The 25,525-nt window shown below is 35.0% G+C and overlaps 1 protein-coding gene across 3 annotated transcripts in view; it reads left to right on the top strand.

Annotated features, from left to right (window-relative positions):
• Positions 1-25,525, top strand: part of PCDH15 (protocadherin related 15) — a 952,630-nt gene that overhangs the window by 839,086 nt on the left and 88,019 nt on the right. For all 3 annotated transcript variants that reach the window (XM_070262649.1, XM_070262641.1, XM_070262642.1), the window contains 2 exons: positions 3,786-3,895; positions 5,865-6,005. In XM_070262649.1, the coding sequence (XP_070118750.1) occupies positions 3,786-3,895; positions 5,865-6,005 (251 nt within the window). The remainder of the gene's footprint in view (positions 1-3,785; positions 3,896-5,864; positions 6,006-25,525) is intronic.

Here is a 25,525-nt window from a genome sequence, read left to right as displayed (position 1 = left end):
CATTTTGTATGCAAGTTATATGTGACTCCAAAAGGGATATATAATTTTCCCCAATCATTTAACTGATACTTTCCACAGCATAAAACAAAAATAATAAGAGTCCTGCCTGGAAATAAATAGGAAAGAATTGAAATTTTGTAATCTAATGCTCATTATCATAGAGTTTCCTTTCATTCTAGCCAGGAGAAAATTGCATTTTTATAGCATGTTTTGATTGTGGTAGAAACTGTGTTGGAACAATTAAGACAAAGGTTAATGAGGAGATATTTTGTAGAAGTAAATCTGTTTAAACATTTACTAACAAATAGAATTTTAAATGCTTTTAGTGGTCTGCATAGGATTTAAATTCCTTCTTAAATCATGCCAGCTACTTTTCCCAGTATTAATCATTTCCATCCTGATTGTACAGAAATAGCCATAAAATATTATTTTTGAAGTTTGAAATAAAAGATGGCATTTTTCGGGGCTGGCCCCATGGCCAAGTGGTTAAGTTCGCACGCTCCGCTGCAGGCGGCCCAGTGTTTCGTTGGTTCGAATCCTGGGCGCGGACATGACGCTGCTCATCAAACCACGCTGAGGCAGCGTCCCACATGCCACAACTAGAAGGACCCACAACGAAGAATATACAACTATGTACCGGGGGGCTTTAGGGAGAAAAAGGAAAAAATAAAATCTAAAAAAAAAAAAAAAGATGGCATTTTTCTAATGTAAAAGCTGAAGGTACGTTAGCTGCAGACTTCGTATTTCTGTACTTTATGAGGATTGAGAAACAAATCAACTATGAAAAGTGTAAAATTTAGTTCTTATCTCGTATAGTAAAAAGATAGACAAGTAAACAATTTAAGCGATACCTACTTCCACAAAAAGAAATTCAGTTTATGAAAATTATCCGAGAATATGACTAACGGATGTTTTCTTACATCAAACAAATTGTATGTCATTTGATCTGTGAGTTCATTGCTCTTAACATTCAAGCCATGTATATTAGTTGTCTATTGCAACATAACAATATTAACACAAACTTAATGAGTTAAAACAACACCTGTATCATCTTGAGGTTTCTGTAAGTCAGAAATTGGTTACCTGTGTCCTTTATTTCATAGTTTCACCCAGGTTTGAATCAAGTTGTTAGCTAGGGCTAGAGTCTTATCTGGGGCTTGACTAGAGAAGGGTCCACTTCCAAGCTCATGTGGTTGTTGGTAGGATTCAGTTACTTGTGGGATGTTGGACTGAGGGCCTCAGTTCCTTGCTGTTGGTCAGATATCACCTCCAGTATCTTGCCACGTGGACAATTCCGTATGTCCACTTACTTCATTAAATCCAGCAAGGGAGATGCTTAGAGTCTACGAGAAAGAAGAAAGTTACAAGTTATAATCTTAAGTAACGTAATCACCAAGGTGACATTCCACCTACTTTGCTGAATCCTATTGGTTAGAAACAAGTCATTATTTAGTCCTCTTGCAAGAGGAGAGGAATACACAGGGTAAGAATACCAGAAGGGAGAGATCATTGAGGATTTTAGAGACTATTGTATTTCCATAGCTTTCTGATATTAACTGTTTCCAGGTTTTTTATTTCACAATCACCATGGAGAGCCATTAAGCAATGTGACAAATAGCAAATTGTCTTAATGTCAATTTATAATCTAATATATAGTACAGAAATGTATCTATTCATAATAAAAAATAGTCCATTAAAATCAAGCTTAGTGTCACTTCTGTAAGTGTTTTTCTTTTTGTGGTTGACTACTGTTATTTTCAGTTCAAGCTTACCAGTTCAGTTCAAGGCATCTTTATTTCACTGAACTAATACTATGACAATGACTAAATAAATGTTTATAAAATGTAATTGTGTTATCTCAGACACCTTACTTAAGAAGCGACTACATAGACAATTGTATCATTTTCTAATCTACATTTTTTTAAATTAGTTGGTACTCTTTTGATTGGAAGTGATAGAAATCCTAGATAAAGGAGAAAAAGAAGAGAATTTGTTTTTTCAGTAAGTGAAATGATGAGCCTACCAGCTTCACGTATAGCAGCATCTAGAATATTAGGCAAAGTGTAGGGGATCTATTTTCAACCTTAGTCATTTCATTTATGTTGGTGTCATTAACAACAAGAACCTTCTCATAAGGTACAAACATTAAAATTCTAGCCAAAAAAAAAAAAAAACGTCTTTTTTTCTAATAGTTACAGTAAAATTCCTGGGCAATATTTTCATTGGCTATGTAGGAAACATGTACCACACGTGAACACTGAGAAAAGATAAATTGTCCTCATTGGCCAGTGATAGTTAATATGCCTTTCCAAATACCCTGGGGATTGGGCCAGCTCTACTCACCACTTAGACTGAGAATGGAGGAGGTGTGGTTATCTAAAGCAATATCTGGATGCTGTTAACAAGAGAAAGCAGAAAAGATGCAGGGGAGTAAAGTACATACATACTTTATAATTTTCATTAAAAATTCTATACATTAGTTCTTATTCTTTATCAGGAAATAGTTATTGACCATGCAATGAATATATGGACCACCATTAGGTGCTGGAGCATCTGTAAGATACATTACTTTACATTTAGGTAACTTAGTCATTTAAGTATATGGACTACAGTGGCAAAGAACATAGCAATTTGGACAAGACGTTTATGAAGGGTTGTATGTAATTAAGTTTTCAGACTATATTTGTAGCTCAGGATTTGTTATAAAAGACTTCAGTGAAGGCACAATATAATTCCACAGTGTAATCTAGTTTAGAAGAACTGAGAGGATGAAGAAAAAAATGAGAGATAATATTAAAAGAGTAAGTATTGAAAGAAAAAGACCATGTGAAAGAAATGACAATAAGATTTATATTATCAGTTTGAGAAAAGAGGCAAATCTTGTAGAAATCAGTTGGGTTAGATAGATTGACTAGACTATGAAAAGACTCAGAGATATTTTTTAAACCTTATATTTAATTATAGATCTATTGGAGCTGGATGATATAAACATCAGTGAATTATAAAAGTGAGATTTTTTGCATTAATTTATGAAGATAAAGTTATAATGGCCTAGCTACAGTGACGAATATTGTACAATAAAATTGAGATTTTGAGAATGAGATAACGTGTTGTTGAAAATATATTTTTGAAATTAAGTGAATATCATAGTACTGGGGACATAATGTGGCTACAGTTAAGCAAAATAAATGAATTCAAAAGAAATGTGAATTTTGTGGTGCCATTCATTCAAATACTTTTAGTACAGTTAGAACTTTACAATAGAGCAAGAATAAAGACTAGAAAAAGACATTTGGAAGCAATTTGCTTAAATATGGTAAACATTTTTTATGCACATCATCAAGAACATATTTTTATGTACCTCATCAACAACAAAAACGTACATTTTTATGTACATACATCAACAACACAACCAACATTTAACATTAGCAAGTTGAAGTAGAAAATTGTATCCATTTATTACCTTCAGTCCAGAAGATGCTTTAGAGACAAGTGAGGAAAATTTTGTATGACATTTGGAACATAATAAAATAGCAGTGTGTTCCATCTTAAACGAAAAACAAGGCAGGTGACAAGACATTCTTAACAGAGCATTTGCATGATTTTGAACATAATTTGTTAGAGCTGGAGTCTGAAGGTTGGTACTTCCTTAAAAACTTCAGAAAATAGTATTATTCAAATAAAGATGTACACACATAAACTAACTCATCCTGTTATTAAATTCAAAAGTCTGTCATGGCAAAATATGGAAAATAAAAAATTAATCATTTGCTCTAAACCTTCAGACCTCCTCCAGTAAGTGAACTTGCCACCAGAGGGACTATGGTTGGTGTCATTTCCGCGGCGGCCATCAATCAGAGCATTGTGTACTCCATTGTTTCAGGAAATGAAGAAGGTAAGCAGCTGTTTAGTCTGTGTTTTCACCATAAACCACTAAACTGAGATTTGGAATGAATTTCATACTGAATTATTGTTTACTCTATTCCTCTAATAATAACCTGTCTAACTGAAATGTAATTGTTAACTAGGTGCCAAATCTGATTAAATATCCAATTATATTAACAAAAGTGATTTCTTTCCCCTTAGGAAATACTAGATATCCAATTCTGGAAAGCTTCTCTTCCTATTCATTTAGGGAGATTTTAATGACATTTCTTCAAAATTAGTGCATCATACTTTTTTAGCTTTTGGTCATAATTATACTAGTCCCTTCCCTGTACCATCCATGACCCTTATTCCGTGTCATACCTGAGCCAATCCTGAAGAAATATTAGAATCATAAATGATGAGTGCCCAAAGAGACACATCTGTGATAAAAGCCACGTATGTCGTATAATATGATTTCTCAAACAGTTAAATTAGACATACAATTAACAGTTGTAAGTAAATAAATAATATGAGATTTGTCTACCGATCATTTTCCCCTGAGAATAGAACGGTTTGCTAGTCTCTAGGAGTAAGTCCATAGCTCAATCTTTCTCGCACATTCTTTGTTTCTCCCATTATCCACAGGTTACTTGTCCTCTATCTTTCCCTTTTGATAAGCTGGATGGTCTGGCATATTGTAGGCAGTCCAAAAATAGTTAATATATATTTGATAAATAAATGAATATTACATATTTAATAAGTGAATGAATATTAATGCTGTTAAGAAGTTTGCAAGGAAATTATGAAGGCCTTTTTCAAGTATTTCGATAACTAACCATTACTAGAAATTACTGCCCCCGAAGCAAGTTCTCAACATTGTACTTTTTTTTACTGCTTTCTTCTTTTTTTCTTCTGTGCTGCTGTGCCTCCTCCCTAAATATTACAAAACTTCCTTTCTCCTTGGACTTCCGAAATCTGACTGAAGCTGTGATTTCTCAGTCTGTTCTGCTACTTTATTTCTGTGATCCTGTCTGTTGTTTTTCCTTGGAGATAGGAAAGTGGCTCCACTTATTACCCTCTCTCCCCGACAATGACTATTTTCGCACTCATTCATTTATTAAATATTTCAACAGATATTTATTAATTCAGACAAGAAATATTTATTGAGCATCTATTATGTATTATGTACTCTTCCAGCCACTAGGCATAGAGCAGTGAATAACACAGATCCTTGCCTTCATAGAACTTAATCCTCCAATAAGAGGAGATAGACAATAAAAATTATTCAACTGGTAAATATGTAGTATTTAGGTAGTAATACATGCTATGGAGAAAAGTAAAGAGAGGAAAAGATAAAGAGTGTGCAAGAGGTAGGATATTATGAAGTTTACCAATGTCCCTTGCTCTTCATTCGAATATATATCAGCAAACTTATTTTAAAAAATAGACAGGACAAAATATTTTAAGATATTTAGAATATTAAATTATATTTTCTAGATAACCAACATATTAAATTATCTGTTTTTCTCTGAAATGTTCTTAGCAGAACACCAAATCTACAAGATAATAAGATACATTAAATAAAAAGTGTAATAATCCATTAAGATCTTAAAATACTTGGTTAAACTAAATTAAATGGGTTTCTTCAAAACAGAATTTCTGAAAGCCTTTGGTATGAAAGAGGACCATCTGAATCTGTAGTGAGGGATATAGCATGTATTGCTTCCCAAATGTTGTTGACCAAAGAAACATTGATTTCTGGGAGTATCTCAAAAAAACTGCAGCTTCAAGGCATGCACTTAAGGAAACGCTGATATTGATAATTTCTGGAACATAGTTGCCAAAGAGCTGGAACATAGTTTCCAAAAGCCAGCTTTTTGTAACTTTTATGCATTACTCTTATTACAAATACATGTTTTTCAAATCACAGTGCTTTTTAAAGAGATTTTTCCCTATAGTGGGAAGAAAATGACCAAGGAATTGTATTTTAATTTTAGATATGTTTGGAATTAATAACATCACTGGAGTCATCTATGTAAACGCCCCTCTGGATTATGAAACAAGGACAAGCTATGTACTTCGAGTCCAAGCTGATTCCCTGGAAGTGGTCCTCGCTAATCTCCGAGTTCCTTCGAAAAGTAGGTTATCTTACTTAAAGGTTTTAAAAGAATTTTATGATGTTTCTGCTCATTTTCTAATGAAATACATATGTCAAAATAAAGTTGTCAGTGTAAAAGGTAGGAAGATTATTAATACTCAGAGATGTTTGCCCATTCTTTTTAATATCTGATATATGGCAATCAGGGAGTGATTTCATATCTCTGAAATGTCATGACAGTAGCACACTATTTCCAAACTTTGTATACAATATTGTAGAATACTGTCACCTGTGTGTGTTAGATAATAAATCTCATTCTTAATTCCACAGAGAGGTTCCGGCTAACTCTCTGGACTGTGTATTGTTAATGGGTGCATGATCGCTAGACATTCCCTGAGTTATGTGGCTTCTGGTACCTATGTATTTTCTTAAAGCAGAGGAAAACATCTCAAAATGAGTGACTAACACTTGTCGTAATCTATATGTTGCATTATATTTAATTCACAGCCATTTCTGGGTGATGGGAATTTTTATCTTTATTTTACAAAGACATGATAAGAAAAAATGAAGTGATTTTTTAAAAATGACACTGTCAGTAAATGAAAAGTTGGAGATTCAAGCTCACATCTTGACTCCAAAATCTTTTTCCAACATTTCAGTGTGATATAGTTTACCCACACAGGGAAGCAAATAAAAGCCAATTTGTAAAGGGGGCCAGCACAGATTCTGAGAGATGTTATCAATAATGGGGTAAATGCTATTCTTTCCCATCTATTGTAGTAATACTCCTTTGCACTTTAAGCAATCCATCACTTTTTTTGTAATCACATCAACTTTTTAGAATCTGGAAGACTCAGGAAAATTAGATTTAATTGTAACCATTAGTAGAATAGAGGTGCAGATAGACTGAGAAGTGGGAAGCGGAATCTGAAACATTCGTCTTTTACTCTGGGACCATCCCTGGACAGCCTATCTCAGCACTCCATCAGTCAGCATCTTAGAAGGGGGATAGCAAAACAGAAGAAAGTGTGAGAGCGAGAGCAAGGTACACATGTTCATGCCAGAACGATAGAGCCCAGGCAGTGTGGGAGAAAGGAGAGCAAGATGGGAAGAAAAGATGGAAGATGCATTATAGAATATTCTTTATCAGTTCAGCAATTAATGATCGTAAAAATAAACCACTCCTTTTCATTTACTTCAAATCTCAAGGTCTAGTGTCGAGGAGTGCACAGTTGCTTGTACAGGTACAACCAAATCATTTGAAAAAATCAGATTATATACAGTGTATCTTTGGCATTAAAGGAATTAAGTTGTCTTCAATGATTATGCATCACTTGCATAATTGAATTGTTTAAAAATAGCAGACCAGTTCTTTGAGTCTGTGAAATCTTTAAACTGCAGGCAATTATATTTTTATAAAATATAGAGGATGCTCCGAATTGTAAATCTAATTGACTAGACCAGGAGTCAGAAGGCTAGAGAAGGTCCAAATTACATAATGTAAACTACTTTTTGCAAATAAATATAAATGTGAAAGTTAATTGAAAATTTGTCATCTTTCTTTGAAACAAAGGAAGAGTTAGATTTAAGAAGGAAATTTTGCTAAATATGTAGGTTGTAGAACTTGGCACTTTTCAAGAAATAGCTCTGATTTCTAGGAATAGAGATATATTGAGTTCTCATATGTAAATATAATATAACTAACTCCCATTGACTGTTGCTTATATGTAAATCTAAGGCTAATAAAAGTTTAGCTAATGGACACGTGTATACTTATATGTGCCCCGTTATGTATGTAGAGGTGACCAAATAGGAAATTCACGAATTATCCTCTCAGAAATGGGTGATGTCTAGAAGCTGAATGTTAGTTTGTTTAATGCCTGATTCTTTGAATATTGCTACTATCATTTCATAACTACCTTTTGCCTCTTGTGTGTGAAATACAAACCCATGTATTTCTAACACAGTTTCACTTATTAATGACTGTTAATGGGTTGTAATCAATCCCTAGTTCATTATACATGCAAATAATAAGACCGTTATGTAAATTGAGGTGAATTAATTGCTTAAAGGTTCGTCCCTTTTTCAGAATTAGTGGCCCAATGGTCTTTAGCTCTACCACACATCATATGAATAAAGGAGTACAGAGAATAAATTTAATTCATTAAAAAAGTATTTTATTGTGGTTTCTTTACCAAGAATTTATTAATGAAGCCAACTTTCAAAGTAAGTTTTACAGCTATACTGCAAATGCATTTAATATTTAAATGTAAATTAATAATGAAAATAGAAAAGTTTTAAAACTCATTTCCAAAATCTGACACCAGCAGTATTTAAAACATTTCAGAATTTTTGTATGGAACATTTCCAGCACAAATAAAATTACACAGGCTGTTATAATGAACGTCCACATATCAACTACCCAAAATCAGTATTATCAAGTCCTGGGAAATCTTTCATCTCTGCTCCCAATTACTTCCTCATTCCATTAATCTGAATCAGGGCAGAGACATAACATTTCATATGGAAATTTTTCAGTATGTATCTCTTAAATATAAAGACCCTTAAAACTTAATCACAATGCAATTATTACTCCCCCCAAATTAACAGAAATTCCTCAATATCAACAAATATCCAACCAATATTTGTGTTAAAAATTTGTTCACATCAAAATCCAAATAAGGTTCATACATTGCAAGTGGTTGGTGAGTCTTTGAAGTCTCTTTTAATCTATAAGCTTTACCGCTGTCACTCATTTTTATTCACCTTGATATTATTTGTTCAAGACCCAAGTTTCTCATTGCATATTTTACCCTGTCCCCTTTATTTCCTATAAATTGGTAATTAGATCCCGAGTCTTGAATAGATCCAGGTTTTTTAAGAAAAACTAAATCGCAGTTGATATTCACTGCCTCTTGAAGGGGGCACAAGTCCCTTTGAGGCTCTTCCTTTTGTGAGAGATGCAGCCTCGGATAGCCATTTCCTATCTATTAGTTCCTTCCTTTCCTTTCTCGTATATTTGTTAGCCAAAATATTTCTGTAAAGAGAGACTTCCCTGTATCAGATATTTGGTTACCCTGAGGTTCTGCTCCTACAGGAAAGGCAGGAAAAAAAAATGTTCTTTTATTCACTTGTTTTTAAAATAAGTTGATCCTCTATCATACTCAAAATGTGACTACTAAGATCAATATCTTTTTGGTCTTCTGGGCCACTGGGTTTCTATTGAAACTCTACTGTAGGAAGGAGAGAGGATATGTAAACAAAAGTGTGGGTTATATTCCAACAGGTAAACAAATGGATGTGGCTGTGCTCCAATAAAATTTTTCTTGCTAAAACAGGCCAAGGGCTGGACTTGACTGAGGGGCTGTAGATTGCTGACGCTTGTTGTAAGGCCTACTTTTACTTTACATAATACACCTAGCCTCCCTTTTTTGGCTATTGTTTGTATATTTCCTACTGTGAGCGTTGCTTCTGCTTCATCTACTTCCTTTTCCCACACGTCTGATTGGAAGTAATATTGCTTTATCCCTGTTAATACCAGTAAGGTAATCAGTTATTTAGTTATGTGTAGCTTGTCTTCTAGCAGAGTCCTCAGAGCAGACTCAGAGAAACATCATTTCCTATGTTCTTGTGCATTAAGTAAAGTTTCTCTGAGGCCCTTACAATTGAAGATAAATTTGGCTAGATATAAAAGGCTTGACTCATATTTTCTTTCTTTGACTTAAACATTTTGCTCAATTTTCTTCTTCCATGAAGGATTACTGTCAAAAAGCGTAATGACAAATCGGTTTTCTGTTCCAATGGGTGTTGCTCTTATTTTGAATTTCCAAAGAATTTACTCTTTTTCTTTAAAGTCCAATAGTTTTATATTATATGTATTATATATTATAAAACATACATTATGCATCTCTGTGTTGGCTGTTCTGGGTCATTTTCTGCATATATGTGGCATATCCATTCAAGTTTTTTTTTTTTTTCTTAAAGATTGGCACCTGAGCTAACAACTATTGCCAATCTTTTTGTTTTTCTTCTTCTTCTTCTCCCCAAAGCCCCCCAGTACATAGTTGTGTATTCTAGTTGTGAGTGCCTCTGGTTATACTATGTGGGATGCCACCTCAGCATGGCCTGATGAGTGGTGCCACACCCGCAGGATCCAAACGGGTGAAACCCTAGGGAGCACGGGAACTTAACCACTCTGCCACAGGATTGGCCCCTCATTCAAGTCTTATTTCAGGAAAGTTTTTTTGAATTCTAGATTTTATTATTTTTTCTGTTTTATTAATTTTTTCTTTGTCATAGGAAACTCCTATCATATGAGTAATAAATCTTTTTCTTCTATTTTCTGTATCACATTCTCTCTAACCTCTTTTAATGTCTTTCTTCATTTAGATGGTTACAGATATTTGGTCATTTCCAAAACATCCATAGCACAGTTGGTCCACTACAAAAGGTCCTTGACATTTAGTCCTGTCCAAAATTTCTATAAGCCATTTGGTCCATTAGACATTTGATTCACACCTAAAGGTCCTTGATATCTGGTCACATTTAGCCCTGTCCAAAATTTCCACAGAGACATGAGGTCCACTCCAAAAGGTCTTTGACATCTGCAGGACCATTTGGTCCTGTCCAAAATGTCCACTAGATATTTGGTCCATGCCAAAAGGTTATTGATATTTGGTTTTGTCCGAAACATCCATGGAAACATTTTGTCCATGCCAAAAGGTCCTTGATATTGGATCCTGTCCAAAACTGTTTGGCAGGGACTAAATATGCTAATGGACATTTTGGACAGGACTAAATGTCAAGGATGTTTTGGTGTGGACCAAATGTCTAATGGAACAAAAGTCTTGTGGGCCAAATGTCTTATGATGTTTTGGATGGGACCAAATGTCCCGCAAGAAGGGTTCGGATTTTTTAAATTTTCATTTATGGATTTTTCTAATTCTGATGTGTGTTTTTCTTCCATAGCTTCTCTTTTTTTTCATAAATTATTTTAGTTTGTTTCAAAATACTAAGCCGTAGTTTTCACCTTTTTAAAACAAATGCCTTCATTTTTTTAGGGCCATTATTTTGTTTGCTAATCTCTTTTTACCTTGTGGCTTTGAGCATGACCTTTTCCTGTCTTTCATATTTAAGTGAAATTAGTTTTTCCATACTTTTCAAAAAGGAAGGTGGGCTAGGATAGCTTTTCTAATTCATAGCTCTAGACTATCTGTTTCAGTTCTTTTCATTGTGTTAAAGAGTTTACCCTTCTACTTTTAGAGATCTGCCTGCTTTTTTCTGCACTCCAACTTTAATTGGAGAAATTTTCTTTCCTTTGCCCCTATTTTGCCTGTCTTCCTCCATTTCTAGTCTGTTCTCAGTGTTCTCTCCTTAGTGTGGAGTTTTGTCCTGCTACTTCTTTCAATTAGCTTAGTTACTTCTCCATTTAGTTCATGTTGACAACTTTGAGGCTCACTAGCTTTCAGGACCAATAGAAACTTTTAGTCTTCCCTGAACTTCCTCAAAAGCAATTATCATCACACTTGCTGATAACGCAGAGATCTTGTTTCTGTCGTTTGTTTTCCACAACTACTCATATTCTCTGATTTGGATGTTAGCTTGTTGCTTTATTTAGTTGTAGATGTTATCTGTAGCTTTTGGTTTGATCCTAGGATATTATCCTACTTAAATAAATTTGGTAGTGAGGAAGAAAAGCAGGAGAACTCCCACAGAAATAACTATCACAGGTTAATAATTTAGCCCTGCCAAAGTTCCATGGATGTTGATAAAAGACAGAAAAAGTACTGAGTCAGAGAAGAAGGACCTATTATTCACAACAAAAGTGTTAGCAGAAGGATCAGCATAGCAATCAGCATAGCCCTGCGGCTCCCTAAGCTCTAAACTTCATAGGCAAAATGTTGGACCAGGTAAAACCTGCACATGAGTGGAGCGTACCACAGGAGAGGAACTCTGAGTTTAGAGATTCTGCCACTTTTATAGCAAGTCTCTGTCAGAAGAGAGATCAGGGAATTTGCTGGACTCCGTGATGCATTCCTGCAAGACATTATCTCACTTGTCAGAACTGCCAGCTGCGTAAACAGTCCTGTGTCCCTGGTGAAAAATGTGATCAGGGCACTGCAACTCTGGCACCCTCAGCAAGATGTGTAGGAGTGCAAGGGGCCCATGGTATACTGTCTCCCAATATTTGGATATCCAAATCTTTGTAATGAGGGGAGATTCTGGAAGATTCAAACATTGCATTGTAACCTTAATCATCTTCCTCAAATCCTTAAATACGTATTTTAAAGCAAGGATATTTGAAATGCTTGTTGAATCAGTGAAATTTTGTCACCATAGATGAATTTGAGAGAACGGGAGCTATGTAGCCCTCCTGGGTTTTCATACTGTGTTGGCTGTTAACAAGTTTAGGATTCAGTGTTCACTCAAGTGCTTTAGATTTTTCATTCAGGGCCTCTAGATACATTTTTTCCCCCTTTCTTAACTACTAGCTTTTGTCTTTTAAACTTCATTAATCATACTTGGAAGTAGTGGGTTATATAATAAATATAAATCATATGAATGAAGGAATGAATGGTGAATAAAATAATCTAAATTAACGGAAAACATTTTTGAAGAACAAATTTTCCCAAGAATTGAAAAAGAAACATAAAGAGAAAGATAAAGTAATTTTCGTCTACTGGTTCATTAGCCTACTGCTAACACAAAACTAGTGAAAATAAAAAATATCCCAATAAGTCACAAACATGATATATCCCTTGTTTTGTTTTTTTCTTTTCAACAAATTCTAGGCTTAGCACATCACTGACTATTGGTCCAGCACCTACAGAGCTGGCTGGTGTTGGTACACAGTGCAGTATAGCACAGAAGAGTGAAAACTAATATATGAGTGACTAGAGAAAACTTTTCAAATGAGTTGACACTTGAGCTGTATCCTGAAGAATGAGTAGAAACAGTTTGAAAGGGCAATTCCAAACATAGTAAGCATATATTAGAAAGGATGAAAAAATAAGCATTAAATTGGAAGTTTTGACAAAGTTACCAAGATACAATAGACCTAAGATTGCAAAGAGATGTGCAAGAAGCAGAGACAGATTATCAAAGATATTTTTAAAAAACAAAAGAAAACAGTACAATAGTTAACTGCTCTAAAAAACCCTTGTTCCCAAAGAGCATAAAAAAGGTCCAGTGAATAGAGATTTAGAAACGATTTTGTGTGAAGTATTCTTTTGGGAAAAAAACGTTGTAAAGTTGTGCTTGCATTCTCTTCCACAACACACTCATACCCAGAAAAGGGGTGTTGTGGGAATATATACCCTTCCATGTCAAGTTTAATGTTGGCAACTGGAGTGAGAGCACTGTGTCCCTATGTTTCAGGAAGCGTAGTGAATTTGTGTCTGAGACCTGTTATATAAATCTAGAGGGAAAACTATAGAGCTGACAAGCTATTTTGATGTTTGGAGCAGAGGGGAGTTACAGCTACATTGAGGTAAGCCCGTGCTCGGAATTATGCAGTCAAAGAGCCACTGAATGTTACCCAAGGTCCGGATTTGGGACACATGTGAATGATAGTTTTCATAATCCTGTTCAGTAGGGTCACCTGCAGGAGTGATGAAAAGCAAAAAACAAAAGCTGGAGATGGACTGCTGAATTTCTACTAAGGTGACAAATGGGATTAATTTAAATGCACTTCCAAAATCAAGTTACTGCAGGAGAGCACACCAGCGCTGAACGTGCCCCATTGACAATGTCTGCTCTAAACACAGGTCTACCCCAAAGAGCATTTAACCATTCCACAATAGTAATATTTAAGTTGGAATTTTCCTACCAACCTTACCAATCTTTCCTCCTCAATCTCCAACACCAGATGATGGCAGACTGAATGTTAAAAAATCAGCTGCTAGTAAAGGGGTGAGGAGGTGATTAATAAAGAAAAAAGTCTCTTTCAACCTCTTCTCCAAAGGCAGGAGAATTTCCAGGAGCATATCTTAGCTTGGAAGGGAGAAAGAGTTTTACCTTTAAATGAAATTTGAAATATTGTTTAATACATTGAATTAGAGAGTCTTTTATTTTAAAACTTATTACGATATATCTATTACTTTCTATTAACTAGGATCGCTTGGTTTTTTTAAAGAAGTGATTGGATTTCTTGAGCTTTCATTCAACAGCAAGAAAAAAGACCATCTCAAATCAGTAGGATAAAAGGGATAGTAGAAAAGAAAAACCAGACTTTTATAATTATATTCCATCTGTCCATATTAAGCATACTGTTTCAGCATGGCTGGAGAGCAGAATGTAGTAGAAACATTTGTAATGAATTTAAGCTGCATGAGGGCAGGAGATTTTGTCTGTTAGGTTTATTGACACATCCCAAAAGCCTAAAATGCTTAGCACATAAATATACTCAATAAAGATTTGTCCAATGAATGAGTGAATCCGGAAAGTTAAGGCCAGATAGTGAAGGGATTTGAATATCAGAATAACAGTATACAAATATGAAGCACATGTACCACCAATACTCCCTATACATAGCAGACTTCCAGCCTTTTCATTGCTGTAATTTAGGTAGTCATTATGACAGACAGAGCTGGTAAACTGTTTTTAATCATGGGAATGCGCCCAGGAGCTCCCTCACAGAACTTGATATTGTAAGGACTCTGAAAAGCTTTGGAAGATTTTTCACCCTCCAATACAGCTGGAAAGTAATGTTGATTTCTCAGTTTTCCTTCATCACAAACTCTCTGGTTCTCCAGATTTCTAGTTTTTATTTCTCTTCTGCTGGTCCCATTCTGGCAGGTGTCCATATTTTCTTCCGTGGCTCCCATATTGATCATTATTTTTAATCAAATAATTATCTTCATTTTATGAATGAATGACAATGTGAATGCATTAATGTTTCTAATATGTTATTTCAAAATTATGAGTCTTCTTTTGTTCCTGTGATCTCTATCACCCCAGACCAACTCAGTTTCTCCTGTGTTCAGGGTAAAATGTTATTGGTCCCAAAGAGGCTTCAAGGAGCCTGTGTCAAGGAAAACATCCACAGAGTCATTGACTTTCTTTTATTTTTATGGAGAACAAAAGCAATAATATATATCTTTATAGCTCAGTTTAATTTATGGAATTTCACAATCGAAGTACAATTTTTTTATGGTAAAATTATAATTATCTTTAAATGTAAAAGAAAAAACCATAGGATTCTATAAATATATCATTGTGTTTTGATTTAATAATTAGCCTTTCTGTGAGGAATAAATGACAGGGCAATTAAGATAAACCTTAAACTGGTGAGAAAACAACAACTCAAACACTATTGATTTCATCTTATGGTTTTGCTTTAGGGTACAAGCTTATAATACATTTCATTTTCTTGGCTTTTCTAGGTCCAAACAGAAGGTCTGTGACAAATAATACTAATGACTCCTTTTACTCATGATTAACTGACTTACAAAGGCATTCCTCCTAGAACCTAGGTAACAACAGTGCAGCACGTCACATGTTACATTTTCAGTCCTACAATCACGTGTATGTTCAAGGCCTTATATTTGCATGATAAATATATGGCCACAGTTTTAGAAACTCTATCATACTCGATTACTTTCAAACTTGGAGACTTCTTTATGAAAACCAATACCTTAATGTTCTTTATGGTTCATTTGTTCCAAACATTCTAGGCATCTTATATAAATACATAGTTGAAATAATTACATTTTCAATGAAATAATTTATCTGTTCAAGAAAACAATTCAATTGTGAAAAATATCTTTGCTTGGAAATGTAATTTTTAAATGGCTTAAGAATTTTATTAATATATTTCTGAAACCAAGTACATTGAGGCAATGTTCTTTCATTGACCCCAAAATTGATGTGTTGAACTGACGACAATGATGTGTGATGAACTTTTAAAATTAGAGTATAGATTATACTATATATTTCTTCATATGTAATATGAAGGAAAAAATCATATTTCGTGAGGAAAATACTTTATATTGCTTTCATGTGCAATCAAAATGAAAATATTTAAGTCTAAGAAAGAATAAAGTGGTTCTCCTTAACTTACAACTAAGGCTAAGTCCTGGGGCCTAAAGCCAAAAGAGATAATTTTTTTCATTCTTGGGAATTTCTGTTTAATTAACAGAGTTAATGATTTATTTTTTCTTAGCTTTTTTAGTCTGCATTTAAATTGGGATTCAAAATAGAGATCATGTAGTGATTCACGAATGTTTTTGCCACCTTATATTTTGTTTTTGAGGGCAGCAATCATTTCATTAATAATGAAGCCCCAGAGCTATGCAATAGATACCCTATGCCCTTTGCTTCAGAAAACTCCCATTTCAATAGAGGCAAACTAAGCACATGAAACTATGCACAGAAGTGAAATTTGTTAAATCACATACATTATAGATATCAACTTTCCCAGAAAAGGAAAATGAAGCTGCTATCTGAATAACTTACGCATAAAATTCACTGTAGCCTTTAAAAATATGAAGGTAAATTATCAGAATTTTCTGCTAAATACATTAATTCTTTTTTAAAAAAGATTTTATTTTTCCTTCATTTCCCCAAAACCTCCCAGTACGTAGTTGTATACTTTTGTAGTTGTGGTCCTTCTAGTTGTGGCATGTGGGGTGCCATCTCAGCATGGCTTGACAAGTGGTGCCATGTCCTCACCCAGGATCCAAACTGGGAAAACCCTGGGCCGCCAAAGCAGAGAGTAAGAACCTAACCACTCAGTCGTGGGGCCGGCCCCTAAATACATTAATTCTTAATATCATTTATGAGTGCATTCATTGGCCATCTCCAGTCTGTTGTTATATAATCAAAGTCAGGTCTTCACTGTAAAGTTAGGCAGCACTAGTCTTTTTAATATTTCACTGAAGATTCAGTATAGCCGTTAGATTAACTTTCTTTATTGTTACCTCTTATAACAAATGGAAGGTGAACATTCATTTCTCTTAGTGATATATTCTATTTTGACCAGCCTTAAACAAGCAGCTGAACTTGTTGGTTAAAAAAAAAAATGTTTCCCATTAATTGGACAAAAATAAATTTCAGCATTATGTTTAAATAATAGAAAGAAATACGGGAAAAAGTACCACATAGAAGGAACTTAAATAGGATGAATCTTCAGAAGTTTTCTTTGTCTCTGCTTCAGTGGGGTTCTCAATCCTGCTTAGCATTTTCTAGGTCACTGCGTTTCTCAATTTCCATATTGATTGAGTTATTTTCACTTAATCTCAAGGAATAATTACCTCTTGCTCTTTTTGCTCGCACTATTCCTTCTGCCTAAAAATGTCTTTCTTCATTGTTTTCCAGATAAACTCCTAATACAAGGCTCTCCTCTTTTTACACTTTCCTTAATCATCCATTGTCCCTGTCTTATGGGGAACAAACACATCTTGTCTGTGAGTTCTCAAAAGCAAAGTTGTGATATCCAATTTTGTATTGATCCTGTTCCCATCACAGGAACACATGTACTGTGTGGGTGACCTCAGAGAAGATAAAATTTGAGATGGCTCCTGAAGGAGAGGATAGTATAGATAACAGCCTGGGGGTGGAGAAAAACTATTTCAGTGAAAAATAGTGATTGTTTTTTTTGCCATACAATAGAGAATTTGCCTAGTAAATTCTGTTTGATGCCATGGTCTAATGTGCCATCAAAGCAATGCTCTTGTGTGATCTGTCGTTCTACCCAACTTTCACTTTTGGACATTTATTATTTATATTAAAAAACCATGTTATACTTACTGTTAGCTCTTGTTATGATTGACTTTGGCCAAAATGTATGTAATTCTGACCTGGATTAATTAATAGAATCGTAATTTTATAATTCTCAGTGACTGTGAATTGCATCGCATTTACAGACATTTTATGAGTTAACAAGTGAAGTGATAATAAAATGCTAGATATATGGGCAAATAACAGAATCTAGTGCATTCCAAGATAAAAGTGGTAAATATACGGGCAGCGTGGGATGCTGGGATTGTGCTGTTCTGACTGTGAGATCAGATCTCTCTTATTATCTTTGATTGCATGTATTGGTGAAGGCTTTGTGAGTCCTCTTGTAATTGTTATTACTCTTTGACTAATGCTGGTATTCCTAATTACGATTATGCAGGGTCAAGATAATTTATGTAAGACACGTGAACACTCGGACTGTATTTCATATTTAATTATGCAGGGAAGATATATATCTTATTTTTAAGAATAATATCCTAAGTTGTACTAATGGATACATGGAGAAATATGTAAGAACAAAGAAAACCAAGCAATTATTATATATGTGGTTGTGTGTGTGTGTGTGTGTATATATGTGAATGTATGTATATATATATACAAACATATACATACATCATATAAACTTTCAAACAGACTAATACTTTTTCAGTTATTATTTTACTTGCAACAACTATGCTCATTTTATTTTTGAAACACAGTAACATGATTCTATTTCCTGTCACATGGCTCCTGAAACATTATATTCATGCTACAGGGATCATGATAAACTGTACATTTAGCAAATGTATTGAGTACTTGATAGGCATAAGCATTTTTCTCAGTGCTATAAGGGGATAAGTATCTACAAGATGAGCTCATTATCCTCAAGGAGTTTATATTCTAGTGGAGAAACTATGAAGCTTAAGTATAAAAATAAGTAGTAACACCAAAGAAGTACATGACTAATTGATGTAAGAGAAACATAAACACGCATGGTTTGAGTTTAAAGAGAATAATGGCTGCAATGGACTAAATAGTTTCTTCACTGAGATGGGAAATGAAAACTTTAGTTGAAGCAATAACTGGTTTTGTTTAGGTTAATGCATTCTGATTAGGGGAGGTGGAAGAAGGAAGGAGAAAGGATTGAGGGAGAAAATTAGAAGGAAAAGCCTGGAGAAAGGAATTTACAAGGGGAGTTCAGAGGACAATGAGTAGCATAGTGGTAATGAAGAATTAATGAAGAAAAGAAATTGGAAGCAGATAAGTAAAAGAAACATCACAAAGCAGTATTTCTCGAAATATGATCTTTGAACTACCTGATGATAGTCACTTGAGATGCTTTTCAAAAAATGTTTTCTGTATTGTTTTTTTCCCAAACCTACTGAATTCAGATATCTGGAAATAGAAAATGAAAATCTGAATGCTTAGGATGCTCCCTGTGTGTTTTTGTTTTGTGTTTTTTCAGAGCTATTTAAAATACGGATACAGAGATAAAGTGCTTGTGGATTATTTTTAGGCAGAGAAATAACATGACAAAAGTTAGCTCAGCATGTAGGGTGACTTGGAGAGAGACAGAATGAATGTTAAAAGAGTAGCGTAGACCTAAACTTGTATTGGGCCAGTATCTTAGGGTTCTCTGGAGAAACAGAACTGATAGAGTCTATGGAGAGATATATAGAAGAAAGATTTCTTATGGAGACTGAGAAGTCCCATGATCAGCTGTCTGTAGGAGGGAGGCCCAGGAAAGTTGGCTGTGTGGTTCCAGTCCAAATCCAAATGCTTGAGAACCAGGAAAACCAACGGTCATGGTGTGAGTCCCAGTCTGAGTCTGAAGGCCCAACAACCAGGAGCACTGGGATCTGAGGGCAGAAGAAAATGGATGATCCAGCTCTAGCAGGGAGTCAATTTGCCTTTCCTTCGCCTTTTTGTACTATCCAAGCCTTTAACAAATTGGATGATAACCAAGCACATTGGTGAGGGTGATCTTCTTTACTCAGTCTACTGATTCAAGTACCAAAACACTCACACAGACACACTCAGAAATAGTGTTTTGCCAGCTATCTGGACTTCCCTTAGTTTAGTCAAGTTGACATGTAAAATTAACCATCACAGCCAGCAAGATGGGGAAAATGTAGGACATAAGCAAAAGAAAAGTTGATAAGACTTCATGACTGGCCATGAAGAGAAAGAAATAAATCAAGGATAATTCTATACTTTTGATCTTGGGTAACATGGATTAAATCGAGAAAGTAACTGGAAATAAGGAACTGAACTTTTGAAGGCTGTTCAAGACTGGGCATATAGATTTTGGCAGAAGTCATATAGAATGACTATTTAAGCCAAGGGATTGTTACGCAAAGGGTCAATAACATCACATGGTATAAATGTAAAAAAAGATTTAATTGGATAAATGAAGCAGAAAGGAGTCAAAGAAAAAAAACATCTCTCAAGCTTCCAAAAACCACAGAGAGAAGAAATTAATTTGCACATTCCTGAATACACCATAATAGGAGGTAAAAGTGAGGGACTCAAAATCGTGCTACTCTACATATTTAAAGGAAATTTGGAGATGAGGCTAAGGAAAACTTCAATGACTGTAACAATGAGAGCTTCACGGTTTAGGAAATATGTCCTAAAGCAGAGGAGATGATGAAGCTAAGCAGCTTGTATCAGAGAGAGGCGGTTTGGATCCATTGAGCTAACCCAGATCCAAAGTCCTGGTTACTTGTTAATCTGCCGAACCAAAAGAATTAATGAGCCTGCAGGACCATCGGGCCTTGTCCGTCTGAGATACTGGCAGGAGAGAAGAGCAAAAGGTTGAGTTTGAGGGAAGCCCTTCATTTAGTGAGTGAGAGAAAGGAACAGCCATTGGAGAGGCCATGGAAAAGAGGAAGAAAATTTGTGTAATGATGGCCTGGTGCCAAAGGAGAGGAGGGGTTTCAAGAAAGACAGAGGATGGGGAAAACATCAAATGTTACAGACGTTCAGGAAAATGTACGGCTAAAGAAAATAAGTTGAATGACACTTAGTAGGGCCACACATTAACTACAGTTAATGTCAAATAAATAGAGAAGACTTGTATGTAGAAGAAAACAGGGAGGTTGTAGTAGGTAAAGGATTTCTTGGTTTTATCTACATAATAAACACAAAATTAAAAGTAGTGTATTCTCCAACATTCCCCGATTTTATTAATTTTTATATTTTTATGAGGCATTCATTTCAGCTTAATTTACATAGTATATTAATTCAAAAGCAGAAACTGAGCGTTTTATGTTTTAGAGATAAGAAACATAAATTTAGCTTGTCATTCTTTCTAATCATTATTCAAAACTGAAGTCTAGTAGCCAATTCTTCTTCTGAAGCGAATCCATTTTTTATCCCCAGGAAGTATTATAAGTTCAATTAATCAATCGTGTTCCTGTTTTTCTCCTTCTTGCTATATTGTACCTAATTAGTCCCCTCTGTAATATTTTAAAAATAATTACAGACAAATAATGTAAAGGAAATCATTATTTTAAATGCTGTCACTTTCAACTTTGAAAGTCTGTTACCAGTTATTTATAGCATATGCTTGCCATCAAGATTCCTTGATAGAGATTGCTATGTTTATGTCTTATTAAAATGCACAAGACAGTTAGATCCTTTAAACAGTCCAGCAGCTCAATTTCACTGGTGAAAGATTCCTATTAGATGATATTCCATAAATGGTAAGATATCTATGAGATCAAAGAACAAGAGGTAAAGGGAAGTTTTGTAAAAAATATTTATTAAGAAAAATGTTATAACTCAGATGATTTACTAGTGACACAGCTCAGATTCAAAATTACCTTAATAGAATAGCAGAGAAACGGCAGATACCTAAAAATTTAACGCAATAAATTGTTTAAGGTCCTTGACTTTGGTATCAGATAGGCCTGGGTTCCATACATATCCTTGATCTTTGCTAACCTCTCTGAGCTCTAGAATCTTCATCATAATATCAAGGTAAGTATTGCTATAAGGTTTGGGGTTTTGGAGAATGTTAATCAAAATGATGTCTGTAAAGTACTTAGAGCATTGGAAACATCCAATAAATAAAACTATAATAATTATTACTATTATTTTATTATTATTATTATTACTAGCTGTGATACGTTTGAGTGACACTTAAAAATATAGCGATGCCATACTAAAAGTGCTTCATCTACTCTGAATTAGTGTATATGTGATCCTATGTGTTTCTCTCTAAGTTCTTTGTGTAACCAATGGTTGTAGGTTGTGACATGTTATAAAAGCAGTCATACCGTCCTTTGGAATCTTTAGATTTGAGTACCCCTATCTTGATTGGCAACCAGATAATATATATACAAAAATACAGACATTTCTCCCCAAAAACAAGTCAAAATAATGTAATCATTCATGATGACAAAGGGGAAAATATGCTAAAATATAATACTTAAGTTTTGCAACAGTAAATGAAAACTTGGCATTTTATAATGTCTTTTGATACCTTGAGAGGGCAAATCCAAACTCAAGGTAGGTAGGGAGATATGGTCCCCATTGTCTGATGTGGACTAAATCGGTCCTTCCCAACCGCACTTGAAATGATTATTTAGTTGGAAGCAACAGGAACCACCTCTGCTTGACTTATACTAAAAAGAGCTTACCAGCAGAATTCTTGGTGGTTTGTACAATCAAAGAAAAAGCTGAATAGGATCTAAGGAAGGATAAACAAAGAGAGAAACTTCAGCAATCTTGATCAGAAACTCAAAACAGTGCTTTTTTGGGGCAGTGCCATCAACACAGCTGAGGTCATGCACCTTCAAGCAACCAGCAATCAGCTCAAGGGTCAAGTGTCTGAGAGAGAGAATCTGATCACCCCGGGTTGAGACATGGACCCTTGGCCACTGGTGGAGTGCAGAGCACTGTGGTTGACAGTTCCACTAAGAGCACTGGGAATATGGAGGTAGAGTAACCCAAGGGGGAAAAGATGGAGTTCTTAGTCCAAAATAAGGGAGGAAGGGATAGTGGGCAGACAAGAAAATCCTATTTTACCTTTTCAAAGTTATATTAGGACCTAAATGTGGTTGACTGAAAGCACCCTAAAACTTTTCCATTTCATAAATATAGTGTCTTCTCTGATTTTTACATTTTTTAACAAAAGTGCTAATATGGCTTTTGTAGGCAGAATAATGCTCTTTCCCCCAAGAGATGTCCATGTCTTATTCTCTGGAGTTCATGAATGTTACTTTACATGGAAAAAGGTACTTCCCAGATGTAATTAAATTAAGAATTTCAGATGGATCAATTATCCTGGATTATCTGGACAGGCTCAATGTTACTATAAGCATCCTTTTAAGTCAAAGAAGGCAGGATTGTCAGTGTCAGAGGGATGCAGCATGAGAAAGACTTGATTGTCCATTGCTAGCTTTGAAGATGGAAGGGGACCATGAGCCAAAAAATGCAGGCAGACCACTTCTAGAAGCTGGAAAAGACAAGAAAACAGATATACTCCTAAAGCCTCCAGAAAATGATGCAGGCTTGCCTACATCTTAATTTTAGCCCAGTGAGACCCAGTCTGACCTACAGAACCATAAGATAATACATTTGTATCCTTTTAAGCCACTAACTTAGAGAAGCAATTGGAAACTTACCTGATGCCCATGTTATCTTGGCATTAAAGAGCAAAGGCTTTCATTTGCATTGCTATTAAATGTTTTATCGTATTTTTTAAAGTGCTGTTTTTCTCCTCCTTCAGCAATTCCATAGGCATTTATAAATCCTTCCAAACATTAGCCATTAGTCTTATAACCAAATATAGAAGGAGTACTGTAATAGTCTGTTCTTTGAAATAGACATCTTTTCATTCAGAAATCTTTTATTTGGTTTCTACTATTTGTTTGTTTGTAATCTAGAAACTGGGAGAAAATGGTCTCTAGTCCCTAATGGAGAGTAACCATGTTTTTATTACAGATGTTATTTGCGTTATGGTGAGAGACCTGGGTATGAATTTTAGCCATGTCAGGATATAAAGCCTTATACTAGTTGACTTAATCTCATTAAGTCTCGTTTCTTTATCTGAGAACTAGAAGTGACAATATCTATTTCATGGATTATTTAAAAGGTTTTAAAGAGATATTGTAAACAAAGCAGCTAGTACAGGAACCAATGCAGAGAAGCTATTCAAAAAAGGAGTAATGCCCCTCCTTCCCTTGCATTAAAAGAGGGTAAACCATAGCAGGCTTATTAAAGTCTTCTTGATAAATTCTTCTATACCTTTTCAGATGCAACTCCTTTATAATCTCGAGGAAAAAAGGCACATTTCTTTCTTTTCTCTTTTTTTTTTTGTTTTTTTGAGGAAGATTAGCCCTGAGCTAACATCTGCTGCCAATCCTCTTCTTTTTGCTGAGGAAGACTGGCCCTGAGCTAACATCCATGCCCATCTTCCTCCACTTTACATGTGGGATGCCTACCACAGCATGGCTTGCCATGCAATGCCATGTCCTCACCCGAGATCTGAACTGGCGAACGTCGGGCCGCAGAAGCGGAACGTGCAAACTTAACTACTGCACCACCGGGCTGGCCCCAAAACATTTCTTTCTGATTGCACATGTGTGTGTTTATGTTTAGGGGCATGTATGAAAATACAAGACTGCCTATGTGACATTAGTCACTACAGTCAATGCACCTTTTCAAGTTCTTGGTGACTTACATTTCCAAGACACAATCTTTTGGTTTGTTGGCTTGATTTTTTTGCTCATTTATTATATATGTTACCAAATTTATCAATCATTACTTCTATTTAAATAAAAGAGCTTTGGGCTTAAAAATATACTTTAGCTTTTAAGTATATGTCAAAAAATACAGAGTTCATTTAATGTCTATTCAAACTATTTTTTCACAGCTATGGCTCTGCATTTTAGGATAAAATGCTTCTTTTAGGCTTGTAGTGTCAGCAGAATATTTTTACATTAAATATTGTACACTGTCTGTTTTTCTCAAAGACTGTTGACTTTTTAAAATGAATTTTCTGTTAATTCATAGTCTTGTTATTTAAACAAAAGTATGGCTATTTAATGAGGCACGTTTACTATGTTTGCCAATAGTATTTCATTACTATTTAAATTCTTCTATTTGCAGTAAAAAACTGTATTTTCTACTACACTATTTGATATTTCCTATATAATATCCCATATGAAACAATTTTTTGAAATAATTCCGTGCTAAGATTTTTCTTAATTTCATGGCATTGCTGTTATCCCTCCTTCTGATAATGATAATAATAAATAATAATAATAATAATAATAATAATGTTGCTAATGCTTTCTCCCTCCCACCTTGAGAGTCAAGAAGCTCTGAGTCATGTTTGAAATAGTGAAACCACCATTTAGCATTTAAGATTTTACACGTATCTGCTCGTTCTAGTTAATTATTTATGTTTACTACCATGTTATTGATGAGAAACTTTAGCTCAGAAAATGTAAGTACCCTATGAAAGGTAACACAGTGTACACGGGATATTACTGGTATTTGACCCAGCCTCTGCTTCCACAACTTGTGCGTAAATATTTTATTCCCCAGTTTATAGCTACAGCAGTTTGCTTGGTCCCAGTGGATCCTGTGTTAAGCTGCTTTGTGTAGAGAGTTGGTGTCTAATAGATACAAATGAATTAAAATAGTGTCTGTTTATTCTGGATGGAAACAGACTGAGTTAAAAGTAATATGGGGGGCTGGCCCCGTGGCCAAGTGGTTAAGTTCGCGCGCTCCGCTGCAGGCGGCCCAGTGTTTCGTTGGTTCGAATCCTGGGTGCGGACATGGCACTGCTCATCAAACCACACTGAGGCGGCATCCCACATGCCACAA

This window comes from Equus caballus, chromosome 1 (assembly GCF_041296265.1).
Source record: "Equus caballus isolate H_3958 breed thoroughbred chromosome 1, TB-T2T, whole genome shotgun sequence".
NCBI lineage: Eukaryota > Metazoa > Chordata > Mammalia > Perissodactyla > Equidae > Equus > Equus caballus.
This window is presented reverse-complemented; position numbering and strand designations above follow the sequence as displayed.